The 26834-nt window shown below is 34.6% G+C and overlaps 9 protein-coding genes across 9 annotated transcripts; 6 read left to right on the forward strand and 3 right to left on the reverse strand.

Moving 5' to 3' along the window:
• Positions 1–40: 40 nt before the first annotated feature.
• On the forward strand, positions 41–1944 carry DFA_05160 (uncharacterized protein; the record flags this gene model as incomplete). Its single annotated transcript, XM_004360824.1, has 7 exons — positions 41–123; positions 197–262; positions 350–475; positions 577–664; positions 800–1238; positions 1414–1815; positions 1889–1944. The coding sequence occupies 7 exons, from the start codon at positions 41–43 to the stop codon at positions 1942–1944; spliced, it is 1260 nt and encodes a 419-aa protein (XP_004360881.1).
• A 61-nt stretch (positions 1945–2005) lies between these two features.
• DFA_05161 (uncharacterized protein) lies at positions 2006–7810 on the forward strand (the record flags this gene model as incomplete). Its single annotated transcript, XM_004360825.1, has 9 exons — positions 2006–3194; positions 3704–3815; positions 4203–4496; positions 4571–4720; positions 4816–4881; positions 4941–5072; positions 5165–5916; positions 5990–6379; positions 6450–7810. The coding sequence occupies 9 exons, from the start codon at positions 2006–2008 to the stop codon at positions 7808–7810; spliced, it is 4446 nt and encodes a 1481-aa protein (XP_004360882.1).
• Positions 7811–9029: 1219 nt separating this feature from the next.
• On the reverse strand, positions 9030–10691 carry DFA_05162 (uncharacterized protein; the record flags this gene model as incomplete). Its single annotated transcript, XM_004360826.1, has 2 exons — positions 9030–10102; positions 10178–10691. The coding sequence occupies 2 exons, from the start codon at positions 10689–10691 to the stop codon at positions 9030–9032; spliced, it is 1587 nt and encodes a 528-aa protein (XP_004360883.1).
• A 407-nt stretch (positions 10692–11098) lies between these two features.
• Positions 11099–13966, forward strand: DFA_05163 (uncharacterized protein; the record flags this gene model as incomplete). The annotated part of the gene is made up of 3 exons (XM_004360827.1): positions 11099–11295; positions 11369–12735; positions 12810–13966. The coding sequence occupies 3 exons, from the start codon at positions 11099–11101 to the stop codon at positions 13964–13966; spliced, it is 2721 nt and encodes a 906-aa protein (XP_004360884.1).
• Positions 13967–14215: 249 nt separating this feature from the next.
• DFA_05164 (uncharacterized protein) lies at positions 14216–15386 on the reverse strand (the record flags this gene model as incomplete). The annotated part of the gene is made up of 5 exons (XM_004360828.1): positions 14216–14504; positions 14590–14749; positions 14846–15010; positions 15072–15245; positions 15320–15386. 5 exons carry the CDS (start codon positions 15384–15386, stop codon positions 14216–14218), a joined length of 855 nt encoding a protein of 284 aa, XP_004360885.1.
• A 1005-nt stretch (positions 15387–16391) lies between these two features.
• DFA_05165 (uncharacterized protein) lies at positions 16392–17824 on the forward strand (the record flags this gene model as incomplete). The annotated part of the gene is made up of 5 exons (XM_004360829.1): positions 16392–16455; positions 16542–16872; positions 16952–17268; positions 17341–17479; positions 17722–17824. 5 exons carry the CDS (start codon positions 16392–16394, stop codon positions 17822–17824), a joined length of 954 nt encoding a protein of 317 aa, XP_004360886.1.
• Positions 17825–18210: 386 nt separating this feature from the next.
• On the forward strand, positions 18211–20946 carry DFA_05166 (uncharacterized protein; the record flags this gene model as incomplete). The annotated part of the gene is made up of 6 exons (XM_004360830.1): positions 18211–18704; positions 18781–19310; positions 19377–19916; positions 19984–20529; positions 20592–20871; positions 20937–20946. 6 exons carry the CDS (start codon positions 18211–18213, stop codon positions 20944–20946), a joined length of 2400 nt encoding a protein of 799 aa, XP_004360887.1.
• A 76-nt stretch (positions 20947–21022) lies between these two features.
• On the reverse strand, positions 21023–22392 carry DFA_05167 (uncharacterized protein; the record flags this gene model as incomplete). Its single annotated transcript, XM_004360831.1, has 4 exons — positions 21023–21250; positions 21398–21537; positions 21613–22326; positions 22389–22392. 4 exons carry the CDS (start codon positions 22390–22392, stop codon positions 21023–21025), a joined length of 1086 nt encoding a protein of 361 aa, XP_004360888.1.
• Positions 22393–22692: 300 nt separating this feature from the next.
• DFA_05168 (uncharacterized protein) lies at positions 22693–26710 on the forward strand (the record flags this gene model as incomplete). Its single annotated transcript, XM_004360832.1, has 8 exons — positions 22693–22745; positions 22831–23007; positions 23091–23387; positions 23508–23717; positions 23822–23956; positions 24071–24822; positions 24896–25285; positions 25383–26710. 8 exons carry the CDS (start codon positions 22693–22695, stop codon positions 26708–26710), a joined length of 3342 nt encoding a protein of 1113 aa, XP_004360889.1.
• Positions 26711–26834: the final 124 nt, after the last annotated feature.

Genomic DNA, 26834 nt, shown 5'->3' on the forward strand with positions numbered 1-26834 from the left:
AGACTCAATTGTGGAGGAGTAGAGAAAGAGAGAAAGAGAAATGAGTATCTCTTATTATCTATTTTTAATTTTATGGAATAGTCTTCAAACTTGTATTTTCCAAAATCTAACACTTAAAACATTGTAAGTTAAAATGAATTCATAAATATAATATAATAATTTATTAACATTAATTTTAAATTATCATTTTATATAGATTCTTATTTGGAGATGGTAATGTTTTTATCCCATCACTTGATAATTTCCCTGTTTTGAATGGAATGTATGTTATTTATTTAATATTCTTTTTAATTGATCATTTATGACTAATATCTCTCTCTCTCTTTATTTATTTATTTATTATTCCTAGTCAATCTGAAAACGCAACAAGTTATCCTTTAACAAAGTTCCCGCCTAAACTAAACTATTTGAGAAATGTTAATTCATTTTTGAATACCATTACAAATATACCTGTATCACCATTCCTATCTGAATTGTATGTATAAAAGAGAGAAGAGAAAGAGAAAGAAACCTTGTAGGATATTCTCTCTAACAATTATATTTTTTTTTTTAATTATTTTTTACAAATTTTTAAAGGAGAATAGATTCTAATAATATAATGAATCAAGGTATTGATTATAATAATATTTTAAAAGATTCAGTTGGAAATTTAAAATTGGTGGTTGTGAATAATCCCCTTGTATTTGGAGGACCTCTTGCTCAAGAGACCTCACTCTGTTCACTCAGTACATTGACAATGACGACAACTGCTATTACGTCGATTCCCGATTGCTACTGGTGCTATTTAACACCTAAAAAGTATTCTGTTCCAACAGCGGTCACTATACCAGCCAATTTTATATGTGACTATGCAATCGATCAGACGGGGTTGATCTTGGTGTTTGGATCGACCATTATGACTGGCCGAAATTTGGGTTGGACGGTTGCCTCGAGCAACAACACTGTAGTGACAACATTGGTGCCAAATAGAAAGATGCAGGTGACTGTCAACCAGGTTATTACAGGTGCACCACAACCATTCTCGATCACTCTCAACGCTGCCTTGGGCTATGTCCTCGATACCACCGTTGCAGAGGCGGGCTTCAATGTCACCAATATCAAAATTCAACAGTATAATGGAGCACGTGCATTGTTGGTCGTTACCTTTTCCAACCTAAACGATTATTTCTCACCTACTGCCCATTTGGACAATTTCACACCAGATACACAAATGATCAATACTGCCGACAAAACTATTAGTTATATTTTTAGTGGCATTCCACTGTACCAATTATACAATGTCACCGTTCTAAATCAATATCATCTGCTCAATCAAATATTTATTTTGATCAAGGTATGCCTAATCAAATCAAATCAAATTAATTTAATTTAATATTCTTGTTAATTAATATTGTTTTTTTTATTATTATTTAGTTTACCCTTTGATTACTAATTTATCATCGGAAGATGAGTATCTTGGAACAGGATCGATTGTTAAGGTTTCTGGTCAGTTTGGAGTTGGATACACAACTCTGACTGTTGTATTTCAAGAGGGAGATTTACCCTATACCAATTGCGTACCAATTGTAAACAACTTAACATCGACAGAGTTTTATTGTGTATTAGATTCAGTTCCAGGGACTCTTGATGGTGCCACTACTACTGTTAATGTTACAGAGGATGGTTTTTGGCAAACGTTTACAACACAAATCAAAACACTCCAAACTCAATGTAATGAACAAACTAATTTCTGTCATGGGCATGGTGAATGCAACAGAAGTTCAGTTTGTATTTGTAATATCAATCAAGGTTCTTATTATAATAATTGTTCCAAACGTATGTATATTTTTTTTTTAATTAAATCAAAAAAGAAAAAAATTAAATTATTAATTAATTCACTTTTTATTAGCATATCCATTTGCAACGAGTGGACAAGTGAACGATCAAAATACAACGATCGATTAGTTTATTTGGTGATTTTGGACGCAATGCACTGACCAACTCATCGGTTAGAATCAACAACACAATGAATTGTATTATCGATCAATTAGAATCAACTCAATTCACCATTCAATGTCAACTTGAATCATCACCAACCATCTATGGTCCTGCTTCTGTTCAATTGAATGTCGATGGGTTGTTGTTTGATAGTAAAACATATCTCATTAGATTCATTAAACCATCGACTGGTGGTTCAACTACAACCACCACTACTGCAACCTCCTCCACGACCACAACTACAACTACCTCTACAACAACAGGAGGTATCACACCCAAGTCACCCAAAGAAATATGTTCAGAGACCACTCAATATTGTTTTGGACATGGAACATGTGATGACAATGGAATATGTCAATGTCAAAGTGGATTTAATCCTGTTGATAATTGTTTGACTAAATTTGTCGATAATTCATCATACATCCCCAACCCAGAATCACCATCAACAAATATCAGTGTAGATGGAGTTGAATTTGGGTTCGATATAGTTGCCATTCAAGAAATAGGATTGGACAACGAAATTGTCAAGGAACTGCTGACCAATAGTTGGATATCAAATATCACAACCAACAATACATTTACAGATGCAGTCTACCAACTAGTAATCTCCAACACAAGTATCTTGGCAGACACACAAGTAACAGTCAACATAACATTCTCAACACAATCTCGAAGCATCACATTTGGCAACCAACAACTATTGATCAATCCCAATTCAATCAAATTGGCAGTATCTATCAATGGTTGGGAGTACTCATCGAATGTAGCAACACTCAGAGTAGTATTAAAGACAACAACCAACAACCAACAATCAATCGAATACGACTGCAAAGAGACCAACGTAGATTCATTCTCATACGATGACTATGGAACACTTCAATACCTCAGAGTACTCAAAGACAATGTTCAATTCAACGGTAGATTCATTGACTTTGCATTGGCAGATGGTCGAACAACCTATTCACAAACACTACTCATCAATCAAACATCGATCAGTGATGAAGAGTCAGTTTCAATGATAGGTATCACACTACCACAATGTCAATCATGCGTACTCGATCCCGATTTCACACCATTACTAGTTGTCAACGATAAAGATGGCGTATGTTCGCCATCAGATGACAACAAATGGAAGATTATTGTTGGATGTGTTGTTGGTGGTATTGGTATAGTAGCTATCGTCACTGCAAGTGTAATCTATGGAAAAAAGAAAATGCGTATAAAGAAATTCAACAAACGGATGGAAATGAAATTTCGAAATTCCAATGCTTTTTAATGGTTGGAATAAAATATCTTGCCCGCTGATCGGGGCCGACTATTTAATTTTTTTTCTGCATAATATCCCCATTCCTATTAGATATTTTCGATCATCGACGGGCGATCGTTTAAAAAGAGAGGCTTACTTGGTTTCAAATCTCTTTTGATCATTTATTATAACAAAGAAAGACACTATTATTATTATAATTATATGATATAGTACTATAGATAAACGAAAATGAAATATTCACACAATAATCCATTCTTTCATCAAACCCTTTTCATAGTGATGCTTGTGGGTGTGTTGTTTATTTCGAGCACGGCCACAGTCGCACAAGATTTAAGTCAAGCAGAGTGTATGTGTCTTGCAATCTTCCCATTTTTTCTTGTCATCAAACTAATTTTTTCTTCTTTCGAACACAAACTCTATCTCTTTATTTTGTAAATATATATATATATATATATGCAGTGAATTCAGCAATATGGATCATTCAACAATACAAAATGAATGTTCCGATGGACCAAACTCTATGCGCAGCTAACTTTGTGTTTTTATGTGTTGGAGGTCATGTCAATCAATTGTAAATAGAATACTAGTTGTCACCTCTATATCTAATCTATCCAATCTATCTATCTATCTATTTATTGAATGAAATGATTTACTTTTTTTCCTCTTCATTACTTTTGTAGCAGGATAGAATATCAAGGAACCCAGGTGAATAATGGGATGCCAGATGCAAACCTACAACTCACATTCCCACAACTGACCAAAATAGAGATAAATGGTACCTCTTCGGCGGGTGAAATACTTGTTGTAGCCAATCCCGCTCTATCACTTTACGACCAACTGCCAACATGTTGTCCAAGGATACAGGGAATTCAGTATGTATTAAAGACCTTTATTTATTTCTTATCTATAGAGACACACAGCAACTAACTCTTATCAAATTGTTTATTAATTAATTTAGGGTCGTAAAAGACTCTACTTTTGGTAATTTCCCAAATAATTTTGAGCTCATCTCGACAACGCTCAATTCTTTTGGCATGATCCTTTTTGGCCACAGTCAATCTATGAAATTCCCGAGTCACCCGACACTTAATAAGTTGGAACTGTATGGTGACGGAACGACGACAGAGGTCATTATCGATGAAACTGTTTTACTACCCAATCTCACAGAGCTTGGCTTTGGTATAACCTATGGAAATGCAATTCAATCAATTGGTAACTTTACTGCAAAGACCTTTCCATTCCTATCAGAATTGTATGTATCTCTACTACTCTGATAAGTACGCGTATGTTTGTTTACTCATTACATTAACTTTTTCTCATTCCTAGAACTCTCTACCTTCCATATACCACACCGCCTGTACGGCTCAATCTCGATCTTCCCAGTCTCAATGAATTGATTTGTGGCAGATCTTACGAAATATTTGGACCTGCAAACACCATTATTCACTTTAATAATACTCGAGTACCTACCGTATTGTAAGTGTACTTAATAGAGATGATTCTAAGATTTAATTCTCTTCTAAAGGGCACCAACTAATTATTATTATTTTTTATTAACTTTTATTAAAAAGGTCGCTTTCGGAGAGTGGTTTAACATTTGATCCAAGTCTTGATAAATTCACAAATCTAAAAACTGTGTATGTAAAAAAGAAAGAGTCAACACGAAAATATACTCATTCATTCTTCTATTATTTAGTACCGGAGATAGGTACAATTCCAGTCAATATCCATTACAAGCTTATCCACCAAACATCAACCAAATCACTTTCCCTTCTTCACCAATCAATACTATCCCAGCTATTCCCATACCTTCAAGTGCCACACTTTTGTATGTATTCTTCTTCGAGAAACTTGTATCTAAATTAGCCGATAATGCATTATACTCATCACGATATATTTATATCAATATTTTTTAAAAAGAGATCTGTCTGGAACTCTGATTCCCATGCCAATTGATTTTAATACAATATTGAAAAATATGACTGGGAATTTGGTTTTGAATCTTCAAAATAATGCTGCACTCATTGGACACCTTGCACAAGAAACTGCATTATGCAGATTAAAAGCTTTACAGTTGGGAGGTACTGGTGTAGCATCTATTCCAGATTGTTTTTGGTGTTATCAAAATGAACCGACTGCTAGAATTGCTCTTCCAGCTTCGGTTGTCATACCAGGTGGTTTTACATGTCCAATCACATTTGATAGTACCAATATAGCCACGATATTCGGGCAAGTTATCATCAAGGGTAAAAATCTGGGTTGGGGTGCAAATGTCGGTGGAAATATTCTGGTTCCCATCGTTCCAAATGAACAATTACTGGCTACTATCTCTGGAATTGCAAACACTGGACCATCACAACCAATCAATATTCAGTTTAGTAATAATTATCTAGAATATACCTATACATTCAATATAATAGAGGCTGGATTCAATGTATCAGCTACTACTGCCGATCAACGACCAAATCATTTGACAACTGTCATTGTAACATTCTCGGCGATAAATACCTACCTCAATCATTATGCATCGATTAATGGAGTATTGGCAACAACAAAATTAAACACTTCCAATACCTATCAATTTGCATTCACAGGACTTTCATTTGGATTAAATAATGTTTTAATTTCCAATGACTATTTTTCGATATTTGTTCCAGTTCAATATACACAATGTATGTTTATAGATTTTGGCTAAATGTTTTTTTATTAAAGACTAACACCCTATTATTTTTTAATTCGATTTAGCATACCCAATTGTCAATAATTTCATATCCGATGCAATTGTTAAATCTGGATCGACCATTCAATTGGAGGGTAATTTTGGAACATATCTTGTCAGTTCATCAGTCACCATTCAAAATAGTAACAGTCAATACAACTACTCTGTTTGTTTAATTTCCGAGTTTACAACAACTAGAATATCGTGTAAGGTAGAGTCACCAATTTCAAGTGGTCTTGCTACTTTTAATATCACTGTCGATGGATACTCTATTCTCAAACAATATACTATTCAATCAGCTCAACAACAATGTGAGAGTGAAACTAATCATTGTGCCAATAATGGTGTTTGTACTCCAAATGGTATTTGTATTTGTAATGTCAATCAAGGTGCTTATTATAATAATTGTTCAAAACGTATGTATTCTATTTTTAAATTAATTAATCTCAAATAATTAATTAATATTTTTATTTGTTCCTCCTTTAGCATACCCATTTGCAACGAGTGGACAAGTGAACGATCAAAATACAACACAACGATCGATTAGTTTATTTGGTGATTTTGGACCCAATGCACTGACCAACTCATCGGTTAGAATCAACAACACAATGAATTGTATTATCAATCAATCACAATCAACTCAATTCACGATTCAATGTCAACTTGAATCATCACCAACCATCTATGGTCCTGCTTCTGTTCAATTGAATGTCGATGGATATTTATTTGATAGTAAAACATATCTTATCAGATTCATTAAACCATCTTCATCTGGTTCTACAACTACAACCACTACGACTACTACCTCAACTACTACAACCACCTCTACAACATCAGGAGGAGAAACACCCAAAACACTCAAAGAAATATGTTCAGAGACCACTCAATATTGTTTTGGACATGGAACATGTGATGACAATGGAATATGTCAATGTCAAAGTGGCTTTAATCCTGTTGATAATTGTTTGACTAAATTTGCAGACAATACAACATTTACACCAAACGCAACAGCACCGTCAACCAATATTAGTGTAGATGGAGTTGAATTTGGATTTGATATAGTTGCCATCCAAGAAATAGGATTAGACAATGAAATTGTCAAGGAACTATTGACCAATAGTTGGATATCAAATATCACAATCAACAGTACATTTACAGATGCAGTCTACCAACTAGTAATCTCCAACACAAGTATCTTAGCAGACACACAAGTAACAGTCAACATAACATTCTCAACACAATCACGAAGCATCACATTTGGCAACCAACAACTATTGATCAATCCCAATTCAATCAAATTGGCAGTATCTATCAATGGTTGGGAGTATTCATCGAATGTAGCAACACTCAGAGTAGTATTAAAGACAACAACCAACAACCAACAATCAATCGAATACGATTGCAAAGAGACAGACATCTCATCATTCTCATACGATGATTATGGAACACTTCAATACCTCAGAGTACTCAAAGACAATGTTCAATTCAATGGTAGATTCATTGATTTTGCATTGGCAGATGGTCGAACAACCTATTCACAAACACTACTCATCAACCAAACATCGATCAGTTCCAATCAATCAACAGCAATGATAGGTATCACACTACCACAATGTCAATCATGTGTACTCGATCCCGATTTCACACCATTACTTGTTGTCAACGATAAAGATGGTGACTGTTCATCGACCGACCAAAAGTGGAAGATTATTGTTGGATGTGTTGTTGGTGGTATTGGTTTTGTTGCTATCGCCGTTGGATCAACTATTTACATTAAAAAGACACTGATAACAAAGAAACGCAACAAAAAGATGGAGATGAAATTACGAAATTCGAGAACTCTATAGCGAGTCATATACGTGATACCTAATATTGTTTGCAAGAAATAAAGAGGCCAACTACCAAATTGAGTTGTTACTACATTTATCAATCATCCTATTACATGTTATGTAAAAAAAATAAATTAATAAAATATTAAAACAAATCAAAAGATCTTAATAGAACGAAGGTTTTTTTTTTAAAAAGTTGATGGTTGGTGTTTGAATCTAGAGCTAAAAAGATCACTTTATAAATACTATAGTTACAGTATTATACAACAGATAAAAAGAGAGAGAGAGAGAAAAGAGAGATAATTGAATCAATTGATCTGCAAAGAATGATAGGGCTGAACATATGCAACCACAGCAATTCATTTTTTCAACGAGCTCTTCTATTCATCGTAGTAGTGTTTGTGTTGTTCATTTCAAACACACTCTCGCAACCTTTAAGTCAAGCAGAGTGTATGTAATAATAATAATTATTAGAAGTCGTAATGAGTAGTTATAATTTGACTACTCTTTTTTTTAAAAAGATTTTATTCTTCAGAATTTAACACTTTGAATAGAGGGTGTGTCAAGTCGATGGCAGTGCGTAGTGGGTGCTAGGTGCGTCGTTCAGCAGCTATCCCAATTGGGTCGTAAAAAAATAAAAAAAAAATGAATTTCCATTTTAGGAATTGTCGGTTGGCAGACTTTAGAGCACCAACCAAGCCACAGTAAGTTTATTATGAGTCAATAAAAGAGATAAAGTATAAGATAAATGAAGAGATAGAACATAGTATAGTTAGAACATATAGTATATAGTTATATATATAGATATATCATTGTATTTTGTGGCTCGTTAGTGCCAAATGCACAAGAAAGGATAAGGAATAAGAGTTCACAATATTGTCAAGTACTGAATCAACACCAAGTCTATTGCTGTTATAACATTCACGAGTTACTTGTACTTATTTGCTCCTCCAATCCACTCTTGATGCAGAGAGATACAGAGCTGCTCAAGTAAATTATCATTGTTTAAAGATATTGCCGCAGTTGCGTCTTTGTATGTTTAAATCTGCCACGATTATCGATCATAGCATTGGTCCATTTACACTCAACTACCTGACCTGTGTCTCTTATCGCACTAGCTAGTTGCATGTTACTATAGTATAGAACTACCTACCTTTTTTTTATCTTCTTTTTTGGTTTTATTTATAACTATTTATTGGTGAATGGATGAATGGATGGATGGATGGAATGAACGGAGTTATCCTTGTCGTTGTTGTTGATGTTGATGTACTATTGCCGATAGAAGCAGTTTGTTTTCTGGGAGATGTGCTATAAGATAGCATTCATCGTGAAAGTTAACTTTACATTGGCAACAAGTCTTGGTGGTTCTTGTTCTACGCTTTACATCAAGGACTTTGCAATACTGACAAGGATTTAGATCACCTTGAACCAATGCGTGGACTACAGTTTGAGGAGCAGCAGCAGAAGTGGGAGCATATTGGCCTCCATTTCCACTGGTTACGTATGTGGATTGTGTAGCCAATTCTTGTTCCAGTTGTTTAATCCTATCTCTTTGATCCTGGAATACTTTTGATGTAATTGGATTCAAGTGTTCCAATTGTTTTTGAATAGGCTCCTGCAAGCCAAGCTTATCTCTTACCACGTTTTGAGTGAAATCACAAAATCGGTATGTGCTATTGCCTTCAAGGGATTTGAAGATGCAATATGCATTCACTATTGCACGATCCAACTGCGCAAATATGTTAACATGTGTGTATTTGCTTTTTCGATGGGGATATGACCGACAATTTGATGATAGTTGTCCTGACAGATCGACTCCGTGGGTAGTTGCATTGTATTGAGTCTGCACATCGAGCTTTGTGAGTTTTCCTTCTTTTAATGTATATGGATTACAGGCATTTGATAAAAAATATGTTACTTTGCTGTCATTGATGGCGGTGGCACAAATGTCCTGGGGAATACCAGAGTCTTCTTTTGGAAATGCTATAGCAGCCAACTTTTTCTTGTTGTCCTTTTGTACCATGCGTCCTAAACCATCTTTGAAAAGGTACGTTGGTCTAATGGACCTTACAGTCATTACATAATGAATCTTATTGTTGGGATTGTTATCGTCGTTGTTGGAATTGATGTTTTGACTAAAGTTTGATAATACAGTGGCAACTTGTAATGATGTGTAATAGTTATCCATTGCAAACAAATAGTGACTCAATGGTCTATCATCTGTAGCTACTTTTTGTCTGACCCACTCTGCAAATTCGATTGGGATTTTAAGAGGACTATTTGGTGGAAAAGAACTAACCACAGATGGATCTAAATAAGACAATAATAATGATTAGACATATGATGATAATGATGATATTTGTAAATTGTTATAAAACAACATACCTATTGTTACAGATTTTGTTGTAGATTCATCACTACCTCTGTAAAGCCATTGGGTCAATATAAAACCATTTGAGTCAGATAAAACGAAATACTTTAATCCAAATTTGTGTGGTTTATCTGGTTCATACTGCTTGAACCTTACCAAGCCTTTATAAGGGGCCATATATTCATCGATTGATAAACGTAATGATGGGATATAGTGGTTGTTTGAATTTTTTTCAATCATTTGAATGACGGAATCTTCGTCATAGTGAAGGAATTTGAGGATGGACTTAAATCTTTTTCTTGACATTAATGGGCGGATAACAGATGGAGGATGGAAAGGGCTCTTTCTATTCCAATGGTCTTCCGCCCGTGGGAGTTTGACAAGACCCATAAAAAAGGCAATATAAAAGAAATTCTCCAATTGTTTATAGGTAAACAACTTGGTGTTGTCAACCAACTGTATTTCCTCTTGTTCTAACTGTTCTTGAATAAAGCTAAGCCTATCTTGTGGAGATAATCCTTGTGGCATTGTTGATAGAAACCCACGCTTCCAAGTCTCAAAATCAACCATTCTTCCAACAATTTGATTGGTACTCAGTTTCTACTGCATTGGTTTGATTTGAGGTAGATGTGGTAGATGTTGTCGATGATGATGATGATGATGATGATGATGATGATGATGATGATGATGATGATGATGATGATGATGATGATGATGATGATGATGATGATGATGATGTGGTCGATGTTTGCGAGTGGGAGGGTGTGAACAAACGAAGCAGACTGGATCCAAAGCTTGAAGAGGAAGTGGTGGCGGTGGTGGGAGTTGTTGATGAAGATGTATTAGAAAGAATAGCTGTAGACAATAAAACAACAACAACAACAACATTGTCTCAACCCTGTCTCAATGTTACTTCAGAACCAACAACGATCATGATGATACCAACCAAGGTGGCAGATTCACAGGTCACGCCACCAGCAGCAGCATCAGCAGCAACAGAAGCAGCACCTGAACCAGATCTTAAAACAAAACAATCATTGGATCTTCTTCAAAGCGTTAGATCGAGGTTCGGAGATCAAAGTCCTATATTCTACGAGTTTATTAGACTCTTGCAAGGTTTTCACTCTAATTCGTAAGTATATAGTATTGTATAATATTACTCTTTTAACGATTGTTATATTAATTGATTATTTCATCTCATCTAGTCATACACCTGAATTCATTGTAAACAATATAAGAACTTTATTTAAAGATCATCAAGATTTATTAATTGGATTTGATCTTGTTGTTGGTGCTCCAATTACTACTTCTATTTCTACTCCACCAACTATTGTACAACATTCAACTGCTACCACCGCCACTACAACTATAACTAAACCACCTCCATCTCTTCCAATCCCTGCGTCACTTGAAACTAAACCTCTGGTTCCTGTTGTGGCGACACCATCTAAATCACCAACCTCCTTCTTCCCAAAGACTGACGAGCTGCTATCAAACAGCGTCATTGAAACAAGCTGTACAGAGATACCAGATATAACAAATGAAACTGGATTAAAACGACATACAACCGATGAGACATTGCATAGATTACTCAACAAACTAGAGATTCAACCAATTGATGAATCGACTGGTATCATCAACAACAACAGTCACTTGCCACTCACAACTGATGATCTTCTCACACCCGAACCCAGATCACCACGTGGTGGACCACAACAACAAGTAGCAGCAGAGGAAGAATCAACAGACGACGATGAAGAATCAGAGTCAGATGACGAGGAGGAAGAAGAAGAAGAAGAGCCAGCAACAACAAACAAGGCTGGATACCAACAAGACGAGGTCGCATTATCAGATGAAGGTGAACAAATAGAGGATCCAGATCCAGTCGACTTTAACCCCGACGATTTAAACGATCAAAAGAGAATGACAGAGATTCACGAGCTCATAAGACAAAGAAACACAAGACAACGATACCAAAGAGAACAAAAACTCAACGATATGTTTGATCGAATCACCAAGGGTGCTCCTCCACCATACATCACACCAACAAAGTTTGAAAAACGTAGAAAGAAAAAGTATCCAGAGGACCAAGACGAGGAAGAGGAGGTGGAAGTGTCAGAATCAGATACAAGCCTTTCATCAAGTCTAAATGATTCAGTCAACCTTTTATCTTTAAATCCTTTGGCTCCAATTTTAGAAGGTCAAATTTTAAATCCATCAACAACAACAACAACAACATCATCATCATTTGTAACACCAAGAAAATCAGAAAAGAGAAAAGATCCACCACCACAATCTCCATTTGCACTACCACCACCATCTTTAACCAAATCCTCTTTAGAATCTCTTTCCATTTCAAATGGCAGTATTGGAGAAACAGTTCTTTTCAAAAAATTGTTTTCAAACTCTAGCTCAATTCACAAGAAAATGAGAGAGAAAATGACGGCTGTCGCCATTTTAAATGCAAAGGAATTATTAAAACATGACAAAGAATCAAACATTAATATCATTCTCATTTCATTAATGAGATTATCTTTATTTGCATCGTCCATTGAATCTAATGCTCCCAAAGGTAATGAAACAAAAAATTGAAACAATTATAAATATAGTGGATATAAACTAATAATATTATTTATTTAATTATAGGTACTGAAAAAGATAAATTTCAACAATTATTAAATTCAGAAAATGGATTATCAAATCAATTTTTAAAGTGGAAAGCTACAGATGTCATTAAATCCTATCAATCAGTTAGCACTGATCAATGGTTGTCGGCGACTTCACATACCAAGAAAAAATTGGTTCATGTACATTTGATGAATCAAATCATTGTACCATTGTTTGGAGTGCCAACTAAAATTCTTGCTGCATTGGCTGATATTCCTAGCAGTTTCACCAGTCAAGCTACTGGAATAGATACTTTGGAAAAGATTATCACCTACATGACAGAGCAAAAGAAACTGTCAACGCCAGAAGAAACCCAACTCTTCAAGTCTACACTTGTCAAAGTGTACAGTATCCTTTCAGCTCCTCCTCCACCAAATCATCTACTTGCTCGATTCACTTCATCAGAAATCCAATCAATTATTAATAATCGTTCAGAAATCTCTGGTAAACTTAAAACAATTGTCAAAAATCATGATCCTCCAAAACAACCTCAACCTCAGCCTCAACAAACACAGCAATCTCAACCACCTCAACTTCAACAACCAGTCATTGTTCAACCTATTGTCAATTCCCAACCACAACCTATTGTTCTTCCTCAAAAAACAGCTACTGCTACCACTACTGTAGCACAGCCCGTTGAACAACCTCAACAAAAGGCAATGACTAGACCAGACACAGCAGCTTTCCAACAACCAGCTACAAACACAACACAACAACCAGTCGTTATTCCTCAAAGTCAACCTCCTCCCCCTGCTCCTATTCAACCCCAAGTTCAACCTATTATTCCACCCCAAACAACCACTACTACAGGACAACAACAACAACCAAATAACAAAAAATCAACTACCAGTTCTATAAATACAAATGAATTTATGCAATCAACAGAAAAATCACTTCAAGAATTGACGACTGATCAAGCAAAGATTCAATATCTTTTGCAACTAGTCTCAAAACAACAAGCACAAATCCAATTGACACAAAACGAAAATCAAAAGCTTTCAACCCAAAACCAAATGCTCTATGACAATATCGATAGATTTGCAGTGTGGCAAAGAAATGTTAAAACCCAATATGAACAATATGCATCATTCATGTCCCATTCTATGATGTTTTCTCTCAACAACCCAAAAAAATAATTATAATTCATTTAATTAACGGCCTCGCAAAGGACATACTTATCAAAATTAAAAATTTGAAAGGATCAATGGCCTCAAATCCAAACAACCATTATTTTGATTTACCAACTGTCACCAACAGATTGGCTATTATTTTTATTTGTTTCTATTGTTAAAAGAATTCCTCAAAAGTTTGGTTGGAGGAATTTATTAAGGATAAGAAATTATTATTTATTTTTTAAAGACAACAATCATACTATTTATTTTTTTTTATGTTTGTGGAGTGTAAAGTGGCATGTTTTCATATCTGGAATATTGACCAGTGAAATCGTTGAATGATACGATGGTGTTGGGTGCTGCTGATAGGACATTGTCAACTGGCTTGCAACCGTGGCAGAGTACATCAAAATAACCATCTGGCTTAAGGCCCTTGGTGAATCCAAAGTTGCATTGGCCTGGCAAATTATTCTTGTTGTAATAATAACCCAACATTTGTACAGTAGGATCATTATCACTTTCGAAAACATTAAAGGCACAGATAGCAGCACCTGCATAGAAACTATTTAAAAGAAAAACAAATCGTCAGTCCACAATCAACATGTTAATTCCACCATATCAAAAAAAAATACATAGTATTAACTTACTCGGCAGTGACTTGTGAATCAGTGGCAAGGACAGCACCGTGGTTATTGTTGCAGAGATCCACAGGTACGGTAGTATCACCATTGGCCTTGACACTGAAAGTTTCATTTAACATATGACCATTGGCAATATAGTGGATGTTCCAATAACATCTGTTTCTTTCTAAAAAAGTGAATTAAAATATTCAGAGTTAGTAGATAATAATAATAATAATAATAATAATAATAATAATAATATGTAAACAATAATAAAACATACTTGGGATACCGAGGAATCCTTGGGGTGGCTTGTATCCAAAGCAAAGGAATCCTACTGATTGAGCAGGGGTTGAGAAACTAACAGTTTGGAGATCATTGTCCATTGGTCTGGCAAGAAGATAGTTACCAGTTGAGGAACTATCATCATACAAATAACCATAATATTCTAGAAAGTAAGATGGTAAGTATCATGCAGGCTGGCAATTGAAAAATTTTAAACTACATACTCCATTCGTAGAGGTTTGGAAACTGATCGCCAACTTGAGCCGCAAATTCATTGAAATTTGCCCTTCTGGCACCAACTTGGGAACATACCTCTTGAGCATAGGCACCATTATCATTGGCAATTGGAGCATTGGACAAGAACTTGGCATTTGGCATATACAAGAAAAATTCGGCACCTAGGTATTTGAAAAAAAAAGAATATAGTTGATTAATATTGTTGAGTTTATTATTCATGTAATATCCAACGTACCTAGTTGAGCATAAGCTGATTGGAAAGCCAAACAGACAAATACAATAAGAGCAAGTAAAAATCTCATTGTTGTGAATTGTGAAAATAACAATTAATTTGTTGTTGTGTTGAGTTGGAAAGGTAAAGGAAGGTAGGGTGTATTGGTTGATTGAAATAATAATACTGAAATCAACAAACAAAAACATACCACTTTAAATAGGTAACTGATGAGTTTGAAATTATGATTTATTTTAATTTCTAAAATCATCGTTCACAAGACGTGGTTCAGGTTCCCTCCTCTTGCCAAACGAGAGAGGAGTGGAAGTAGTTGGGGAGATTAAAAGATAGATATTGCATACGTAGACTATTGCAAAGATTATGGTTGATGGATTTATTTTAATTTCTTTTGCTGGTGGTCTCAATAGATACATATGCAAGTCAAAAGGGGGTCTAGATTGAAAAAAAATCAAAAGGGTCCACAAGACGAGAAATGACAGAGGCCATTGGCTGGTTGTTCATCAAGTAAATTTAGAACTTCAAGGATAGCTTTGAATTAGGTGTAAACAGCAAAGCATTTACCACGTCTGTCAGACTACTCTGTCATCGATTGACAAATCAAAAAAAAAGGTAACTTCCGATGATGTTCCCAAAAGAGCTCAGACGATCAGATTTTAATTGAAACAAAAAAAAAGAAAGTTATTATCTTCTCATGGTAGTCTTTCATTGGTCAGATTTTTCGATACTACGTCAGCACCCCCTTTTGCTCACTGTTCTTCTTAAAATCAATCGACCAACACCACCATTGGTTCCTTATCTTTTTATGGGGATAGTGAGGTCGACCGACAGAAATGTCAGCACGCTAATCTCCCCAAAAATAATAATCCCTACAACCTGAACCACGTCTTTTGAACGATGATTTTAGAAAATTAAAATAAATCATAATTTCAAACTCATCAGTTACCTATTTAAAGTGGTATGTTTTTGTTTGTTGATTTCAGTATTATTATTTCGAATCAACCAATACACCCTACCTTCCTTTACCTTTCCAACTCAACACAACAACAATTAATTGTTATTTTCACAATTCACAACAATGAGATTTTTAACTGCTCTTATTGTATTTGTCTGTTTGACTTTCCAATCAGCTTATGCTCAAGGTAAAGTTTAATTTCATTTTCTTCATCATCAAAATGTAATTTATTTTATTCTAATTCTTTTTTCTTTTCTTTTTTTTCTATACCAGAATACTTTTACTACCAACCAAATGGTAATTTCACATCTCCATATCCACCAAACAACATTGCCGATATTCATTTGAAGGTTTGTACTCTTGTAGGAGCAGCTCCAGCTATATTGGCTGCCTTTTCTGCTGCAGTTTCTGCTGCTGGAACCTCGGCTTCCAACAAGTATGAATGGTCTCTCTATGGTTGGATCAATGATGAAAGCACCTCCACCTACAAGTTGGTCAGACCAATGACCCAAGCCGTCCAAACTTTCCCAAACACTAATATTGTCAAGGTTGGTTTCATCTGTCTTGGTACCAAGCCAATTTTGGGATACCAAGGTGTATTAAAGTATGTTGATATATTTTCTAAAAAAAACCTACACTTTGTATTTATTGACAAAATTTATTGTTATTTCATTATGATTTAGGCGTAATGCAGGATATTGGACCCCAAGTGGTGTCGTCCTCAAGGAAGCTTACGCCATTTCTGCACCAGGTGGTTATGCTAATCTCAACGATCTCCAAGCCGATTGTGCCAATGCTCTTACTGGTTCGAGTGTTGCCGTGGTCAACCAAATCTATGAAACCTTTTACCAAAACTCGTCCATCTGTGTCAATGCCTTGTTCAAGGATAACGTTGATAATGCTCCAAGAAAAGGTTATTACTATGGTATTCCAGGCCAAGCCGGATGTACCTTTGGTTTCAATTACGGTGCCTATACTCCTGGATCCCCTGCTCTTGCTGGTATGTAATCATCATTGAATGTATTGTGATTTTCTTTTATTTGTTAATCTAATATTTTTTGTTTCTTTCAAGCCGGTATCTGTTTTGGTCCAAAGCCAGTTACCAGTTCTTACTACACCAGTGCCACTAGAGTCGTCAGTGTGTACAACTTCAACATAATTGGTAAATACTCTAGATTCGAGTCCATTGCAAACTACCCTATCCAAAGCTTGTAATTAAATTGATAAATAAACATTACACTAAAGTTTAAAATTATGTTTGGGATGATAAAAATAGATATATAAATATCTGTCAAAATTATTAAATTAATTGTTTTTTTTTTTATCTTCACAAGAAATATGTTCAATCATGTGCAATTGTATCGAGGAGATACTGCTAGAATTCTCCCTTATATTGATTATTTTAAACCGAAATAATAATGACATCATAGCAGTATCTCTGAAAGTCATTTAGAAAACCTTGGTATGCACAGATATTTTGGCTTAACAAACCATCGAGAAAATATTTTTCCATTACGGGTACTGTACCAAAGAGTATTAATATTTTCATCGATTGATCGGCAGATCTTGTTCCTTTTACTTTCTAATTTATAATATAACTAAATACTTTACAACTAATCGATTAATAGATTTTTGTACTTTCTCACCCGATGAGTTACAATAATACTTGATTTTCAAATCATGATTCTTTTCAATTTAAAAATCTTGGGGCAACTATCAACAAATATCACTATAAAAATCTTTAAATATTAGATAACGATCATTCAAATTCAAAAACCAATGTTGTTCTTTACGAAGAGGACTTGCCCTTACTCTGGGGTTGGACCTTTATATCAAACCAATCATTCGTCATCTTTACTTTTATTTATTTATGTGTATTTATTATCTATCTAAAAAGTAAAGAGATAGAATTAATTTATTATTTATTAAATTGTTATAAAAAATGAATAAAAGATATAGACAGCAGCAATACTTTATTACAACAACAGTATTATTACAGATATTATATTTATTATGTTGTAACTATGGCCATCAAGGAGGAGTGACGGTTTCAAATGCACAAACACAAAGTCCAAGTCAGGGTTTAATGAAATACACCACCATTGTGACATATGACCAAGGAGAATGTAGCTCTGGCCAAATACCAACCAATCCCCCCGAAAAGATAGTATCGTTTACGCCAGAAGAATGTTACAGGTATCCAACTCGTAGTATATTGACTCGATGGAATTCACCAACCTCTGTTCAGCTCCAAATTTTCAACACGATGACCTGCCAAGGAATGATTCTGACCGACATGACTATCGACACTTCCATTGCAGGTTGCCAGAATCCATTCGGTCTTCCCAAATGGTTTATCATTCTATTTGGAAAACCACAAGCTCCAATCATCGGATCGTTACCATATTTATACTATGAAAAAACTTCACTCAGTTTGTATGATTGCGATCATCCAAATTTATCATTTATTTATTTGCTAACATATATGTAATCAATCTTATATAATGTAAAGCTTTTGTTATCCAGGTGTAGACAGATATTACAGTGCTAGAACCTACTTGATGCCTGGTAGATGCACATTTAGTGATTATATGGGTATTGCTGAAAGAGGTGTTGATGGTACAGACACATCGATACAGACTATCAACGATGCTGTCAATTGTGCAGGTGCAACTACCACCTATGACTATGATTGTCCTGCAGTCATCAATCCCTACAGAATAGGCTTGGCATTCAAAACAAAACCATACACTCGAGTCACAGGCACTGTCACTGTTCTATCGTACACTGCCATCAGAGTACTCGGGCTAGACCTTGGTTTCGATCAAAAAGCAAATGCCTTTACAACGGTGATGCTCAACCAATTATCAACAAGCACACCTTACAAAGATGGCTATTCATTCCAAGCTTCTACAAATATGACCTTTACAAGTTTAACTGCTGGCTTTTCAGGTACCATATCATTTTACGTTGATGGTTTTGATTATGTTAATAATATTGAAGTTGCTCCCTTAACAACTCAACCTTTTACAATTCCTTCTTGTATGTATAATCAATCTAGAATGATAATATCATTGATTATTTATTCATACAATTTTCTTTTTAAAGACCCAACGATGACAACTATTACACCAGTAACTGTTACTACCAATTCTATTACTATTACGTATGGATCTACTGGTGGATTTGTAACCAATGGAAATACGTATGCTGTAAGTGCTACCATTTTACCATCGACTACACTTTTGTTCCCACAATGCTCGGCTATTACAACATGTCAATTGGTCGGACTGCCACCAGGCGCTCTCGTCAACGTCTCTGTCACCGTCTCCAACAGTGGTTCATCAAGCACCCAATTTATAATGCAACAACTTGTAAAACCGATAAGCAACCTTGATTTTGCATTCCAAACGGCCTATTCGACCGGCAACATCACCTTTTCGTATAGTGACACAGGATACGGAGAGACAAACTTTATTACAAGTGTAATGGATCAAACTACATTGGCCAATACTACGTACAACACCAAAAATATGTTTCAACTATTTGCAGTAGCACCAAGTATACCAACCAATTACAGAGTCAACGTTACTGCCCTCAACGATGGAAACATGTTACAAGTTATAAAAACATTTAATTGGTTAGGAAGTAGGTAAAAAAAAAACAAATCAAATAGTTAATAATGTACTAATAATTATTTACATTATTTTAAAAGATATTCTACTTAGTAATATAACTATAACAGATATTACATCAATTTCAGCAAATTTTTGGTGTAATATTGATAATTTGGCTACTGGAAATTACCAGATCCCCATTACTTCAGCAACTGGTTCTTTAGTGTCAATTGGAATCAGTTCAAAAGGACCTATAAAACTATCCCTTACTCCAAACACTCAATACACCTTTTCAGCCACTGTTATTGAAGCAACGACATTCCGTAAATCCCAAACACTCCCATTCGTCTTTAGTTCCGTTTCAACCATTCAAATCACTGCTGTTGAAACGATCCAAAAAATGAACGCTTTAAACCAAACCTATTTACAAATAAGACCAACGATACAAGGTGGATCTCCCACTATTCCTACTATTTTCCAATCAGTCTCTACCAATTTCACAAATGGAGTCACATTTAATACCTCTACAAACTCATTTACAGCTCCAAACCTTGCAGTTCCAAGTGGTCCATTTAATTTAAATATTAGAGCATCTCAACTTGATGATCAAGTAACAAGTATTTTTACTTTTAGAATTTATAAATGTAAGTAAAAAAAAATATTAATTTATTATTACAAAAATTAATTGACCATTATTTTATTATAGTCCCATCAGTTGATCAAATCAATGTAACAAGTGGATATGAATCTGCAAACGTTTCATGGACAAGTAGTGGTGGAGTACCTGGAACCATTAGTTACGAAGTGACCATTTATAATCCGAGTAGTACACATCCAACCCCTGTTTCTGTATGCTCTGGTGTTGCCACTAGTTGTTTGATTACCAAACTAACTTCCAATACTCCCTATGCCGTAGATATCATTGTCTCTTCTTCTCAATTTGATGATTATGTTAAAACATCTTCAATTCAAACTTTAAGATGTATGTTACTAGATATTATAAATAGTTTGATCTTTTTTTTTTAATTCTTTTTCTTTTTTTTTTTTATAGATCCAAATAATTTAACTTGTTTTGATAATAATGGAAATAATACAATTGATTGTAATGGATTTGGACAATGTTTAAATGGAACTTGTTTATGTGACACTAATAGGATGTTGGAATTGTTCGTTATCTTCATCAATTATTGTAACTGGCTGGCTCTTTCTTTGATTTTTCTTTTGTTTCTTTTTTCTCCTTGGTGTATCAGCCTCTTTTTCTTCATCATTATCATCATCTTCTTCTTCATTGTATCTTCTTCTAGAAGTTGAATATGTAGTTGTTGTTGTTGATGATGATGATGGAGGCGGCTGTGATTCCTTTGACTTATTCGTGAGAAAAAGTCTTATTTGTTGGTAATGTTGCTTGATGTATTTATAATCCCTTGCATATTTGCTTCGATGGATGAGATACAAATTCGATTCCTCGAGTATGTGGTTGATGACTGATTCGTCGATTATCAAGCTTATTACTTGACTAGGAGTTAATGGTTGATCGATGTTTTTGCTACGTGCTGATGCATTGCTGCTATCCATTTCATAGGTTATTCGATTCGACAATTCTTCTGAGTTTGTATTATTTAAAATAGTCCATTTCTCTTTGAATAGATCCCCTATAAATGTGATAATTGTTCTAATTTGTTAGCAAGTTGTTGGTGAATCATCTATCTATCTATTTATATACATACGACATGGGCATTTACATTGAGAAGTACAACCATTATTATATAACTTGCATTTGCAAGCAGTACAATTCCCCTTGTTAGCGCATTTACATTCAAAAATGGTTGTGTCTTGAACAAAATAGTAAGACTTGGATGCACGTTTGTCCAAGTCCGTTAGGTTATTGAATAATGGGATACGACCGACACTTTCTGGTTGTTTTTTCTTCTTGTTATTCAACTTGTGGACATAAATCAATCTTGTTTGAAGAAATCTATTGAACTTCTGGTGGATTTCCAACTCTTCAGGTGATTCAATGGCTTCAATAGATTCTTTTGCTTCAAACTTCTTGAATAACTCCATGTGGGCATCGAAAGTCTCTTTGAACCATTCAAATTCCTCTTGTAAATCATCTTCTTTGTAGTTGGTACGTGGTTTTAGTGGTGGTTGTTGTTGTTGTTGTGAATACTCTACTTCTTTTTCTGGTACAGGTGTATGTGATCTTTGATATTCTGGTTCAACAAATGCATCATCTTCTAGATCTTCATCGTCAAGTATAGCATTACCATCAAGTAAAGGATTATCATCAAGTAGATGATTGTCATCAAGTTGATTATTATCATCATACTCGGCTTCGATCCCTCCTTTGTATATGCTTCGAAACAATGCTACACCTTTCTTCAAACTTTCAAACATAGTTGTTGCTGCTGCTGATGCTGCTGATGCTGTTGATGATTTATCTGTAAATACTCGTATTTTTGCAATAAAGAAACATATAATAGATAAATAATGTTGAGCGTACACATATTATATGAAGATATGTTAAAATATAAATAGATAAAAAAAATTAAAATATTATGTTATTTCTACCACCCGCTACTATAGATCGCTGAGCTATTACCAAATGCGGAATTGTTTTTTATTTTTTTTTGACTTTGATCTGAAACTGATTTTGGCATTCAAAGTGTTAATACTAATTTTTTTTGATTGATTTAATCAATTCAAATATTTATATTATTATTATTATTTTTGTTATAGTGGATTCAGCAATATGGATCATCCAACAAAACAAAGTGAATGTTCCGATGGATCAGACTCTATGTAATATGCCAAGTCCGAATGATTATTTTGTTTGCTCTGCAGGTCATATAACCGACATGTAAATAGAATGATAGTAGCTGTAGTAGTAGTTGTATTATTATTATTATTTGATCACTATTTTAACATTCTTTTCTTTTGATTAGACGAAATATAGCAATCACACAAATCCAAACCAATGGAATGCCAAACGCTAACCTACCACTCGTATTCCCAGAATTGAAGACTTTTCTCATCAATCAAATTAATTTTACAGTAGCCGATCCCGCCCAATCTTTCTACGACCAACTGCCAACATGTTGTCCAAAAATCGAGAGGTTGCAGTATGTTATGTTATATGAAATGGTTTTCCATTCAAAACTAAACTATATTAATCATGTTTATTTTATTTTATTTTATTTTATAGGATAATGGGAGACCCAAGTATGACCAATTTCCCAAACAACTTTGATTTAATAGCGCCTACCACTCTTCAAACTGTGACGGTTTCCTTGCCCTATCATCAATCGATCAAGTTACCTAGTCACCCATTAGTTTCAATTTTGGAAGTATATGGCAGCGACACTGCAACAGAATTTGTGATCGATGATACAGTATTACTACCCAAACTCACGTTGCTTGGTTTTGGTATACCAAATGGCGGCAATAATCTTCAATCAATTGGTAACTTTACTGCCAAGTCATTCCCAGCCCTCACATCATTGTAAGTACTATCATTATCCATCCACACAAACCCAAGTCCACGTATCTAACATATGTTGAGGGAGGAATCTAATTGATTGATTTACTTTTTTAACATGTTTTTTTTTTATTTATTTTAAAGATACCCATCCCTTTTATTTTCTACGCCTCCCATTCAATTAAATATCGATGTTCCCTCCCTCGCCACTCTAGTATTTCAAGATGGCGGTCAAGTACCACCCAATACCATTGTTCATTTCAACAGTACTCAATGGTTGACTGATTTAACTTATTTTGGAACTGATATAACATTTAACCCAGGTCTTACTACTTTTCAGAATTTAAAAGCAGTGTATGTACTATAATATAGGTCTATAGATTTATAACTTATATAGATACACAGTTTATCCCCTCTAATCACCCCCTCTCTTCTTATTTATTTATTTTTACATACAGTACCGTTGCTAAATACACTTCCCCTCTCTACCCATTCTCACAAGGGTATCCCCCAAACATTGGAATTATGAACCTACCAGGGTCATCCATCAGTACTATAACACCTACTCCCATTCCTTCATCTGCTACTATTTTGTATGTATCAATCACATAAATCAAAAACCAATTGATTAATTTTAATTTCATTAATTATTATTTTTATTATTATTATTTATTATATTATTATTTATTAATATATATTAAATATAGAGATTTAACTGGATGCCAAGTTTCAATGCCAATTGATTTCAATAGAGTATTACAAAACACAACTGGAAATTTAGTTTTAAATCTTCAAAATAATGTTCCATTTTTAGGACCACTCGATCAAGAAAAAGCATTGTGCAAGTTAAAGTATTTGAACTTGGGTGGAACCGGTGTCACTTCGATTCCAGATTGTTTTTGGTGTTATAAAAATGAACCAACTACAAGATTTATAGTTCCTGCTTTAGTTGTCATTCCAGCTGGTTTCTCATGCCAAATCACACTTGACAGTTTGAATCTCGTCACTATTTTCAAACAGACTATTATCAAGGGTAGAAACCTAGGTTGGGGCTCAAGTGTAGGTGGAAATATTCTTGTTCCAATCGTTCCAAATGAAAAATTACAGGCTAATATCTCTGGAATTGCAATGAATGGACCACCACAACCAATCAGTATTCAGTTTAGTAATAATCATCCAGAAAATACCTATCAATTCAATGTTGTAGAAGCTGGTTTTATTGTATCAACTACAACCGCCGATCAATTGCCAAACCGTGTAATGAAGGCCACAGTTACATTCTCTACAGTAAACACCTTTATTAATCATTATGCATCGATTAATGGAGTATTGTCAACAACATCAAATGTTCCTGGTACCTATCAATTTCGGTTCTTGGGTCTTCCATTTGGTACTTATAATGTTAATATTTCAAATGACTATTATTCAATCATTGTTCCAAATGTTCAATATACTCAATGTATGTAAAAGATTCTGGCACAACCATATGGTTTTTTATTAAAGACTTACTCCCTATTATTTTTCTATTTTAGCATACCCAATTGTCAATAATATTGTACCCGATGCAATTGTTGTATCTGGTTCAATCATTCAATTGGAGGGTAATTTTGGAACATATCTTGTCAGTTCATCAGTCACCATTCAAAATAGTAACAGTCAATACAACTACTCGGTGTGTTTAATTACCGAGTTTACAACAACCAGAATATCGTGTAAGGTAGAGTCACCAATTTCAAGTGGTCTTGCTACTTTTAATATCACTGTCGATGGATACTCTATTCTCGAGCAATTCACTATTCAATCAGCTCAACAACAATGTGAGAGTGAAACTAATCATTGTGCCAATAATGGTGTTTGTACTCCAGATGGTGTTTGTGTTTGTAATATCAATCAAGGTGCATATTATAATAATTGTTCAAAACGTATGTATAATTATCGAAAAATTAATAATAATTATTCAAAGACAATTAATAAATTAACATATTATTTATTTTTAATCCTTCTTTTGTATTTCTCTAGCATACCCATTTGCAACGAGTGGACAAGTGAATGATCAAAATACAACACAACGATTGATTAGTTTATTTGGTGATTTTGGACCCAACGCACTGACCAACTCATCGGTTAGAATCAACAACACAATGAATTGTATTATCGATCAATTAGAATCAACTCAATTCACCATTCAATGTCAACTTGAATCATCACCAACCATCTATGGTCCTGCTTCTGTTCAATTGAATGTCGATGGATATTTATTTGACAGTAAAACATATCTTATCAGATTCATTAAACCTTCGACTGGTGGTTCAACCACTACCTCTACAGCCACGTCAGGAGGTGTCACACCCAAAACACCCAAAGAAATATGTTCAGAGACCACTCAATATTGTTTTGGACATGGAACATGTGATGACAATGGAATATGTCAATGTCAAAGTGGCTTTAATCCTGTTGATAATTGTTTGACTAAATTTGTTGATCATACAACATTTACATCAAACGCAACAGCACCATCAACGTCCATTCAAGTGGATGGAGCTGAATTTGGGTTCGATATAGTTGCCATTCAAGAAATAGGATTGGACAATGAAATTGTCAAGGAACTGCTGACCAATAGTTGGATATCAAATATCACAATCAACAATACATTTACAGATGCAGTCTATCAACTAGTAATCTCCAACACAAGTATCTTAGCAGACACACAAGTAACAGTCAACATAACATTCTCAACACAATCTCGAAGCATCACATTTGGCAACCAACAACTATTGATCAATCCCAACTCAATCAAATTGGCAGTATCTATCAATGGTTGGGAGTACTCATCGAATGTAGCAACACTCAGAGTAGTATTAAAGACAACAACCAACAACCAACAATCAATCGAATATGATTGCAAAGAGACAGACATCTCATCATTCTCATACGATGATTATGGAACACTTCAATACCTCAGAGTACTCAAAGACAATGTTCAATTCAACGGGAGATTCATTGATTTTGCATTAGTAGATGGTCGAACAACCTATTCACAAACACTACTCATCAATCAAACATCAATCAGTTCCAATCAATCAACAGCAATGATAGGTATCACACTACCACAATGTCAATCATGTGTACTCGATCCAGACTTTACACCATTACTAGTTGTCAACGATAAAGATTCTGATTGTTCATCAAAGTCAGAAGACCAAAAGTGGAAGATAATCGTTGGATGTGTTGTTGGTGGTATTGGCTTTGTTGCTATTGCTGTTGGATCAACCATCTATTATAGAAAGACTATGCGTACAAAGAAATACAACCAACAAATGGAGGCGAAATTACGATCGCTAAGTTAAAAGAACAAACTCGATCGCTGACCTGCAACTAACAGGTCAAACATATTCATATGCACCATGGTATAGGGATCTTGTCCGAAAAATAAAATAAAATCAAAGGTCAAGGTGACTTTTTGTTCAAGTC

The sequence above is a fragment of the Cavenderia fasciculata genome (genome assembly GCF_000203815.1).
Source record: "Cavenderia fasciculata unplaced genomic scaffold Scf_Dfasci-G-o-80e12.f1-5, whole genome shotgun sequence".
Lineage (NCBI taxonomy): Eukaryota > Evosea > Eumycetozoa > Acytosteliales > Cavenderiaceae > Cavenderia > Cavenderia fasciculata.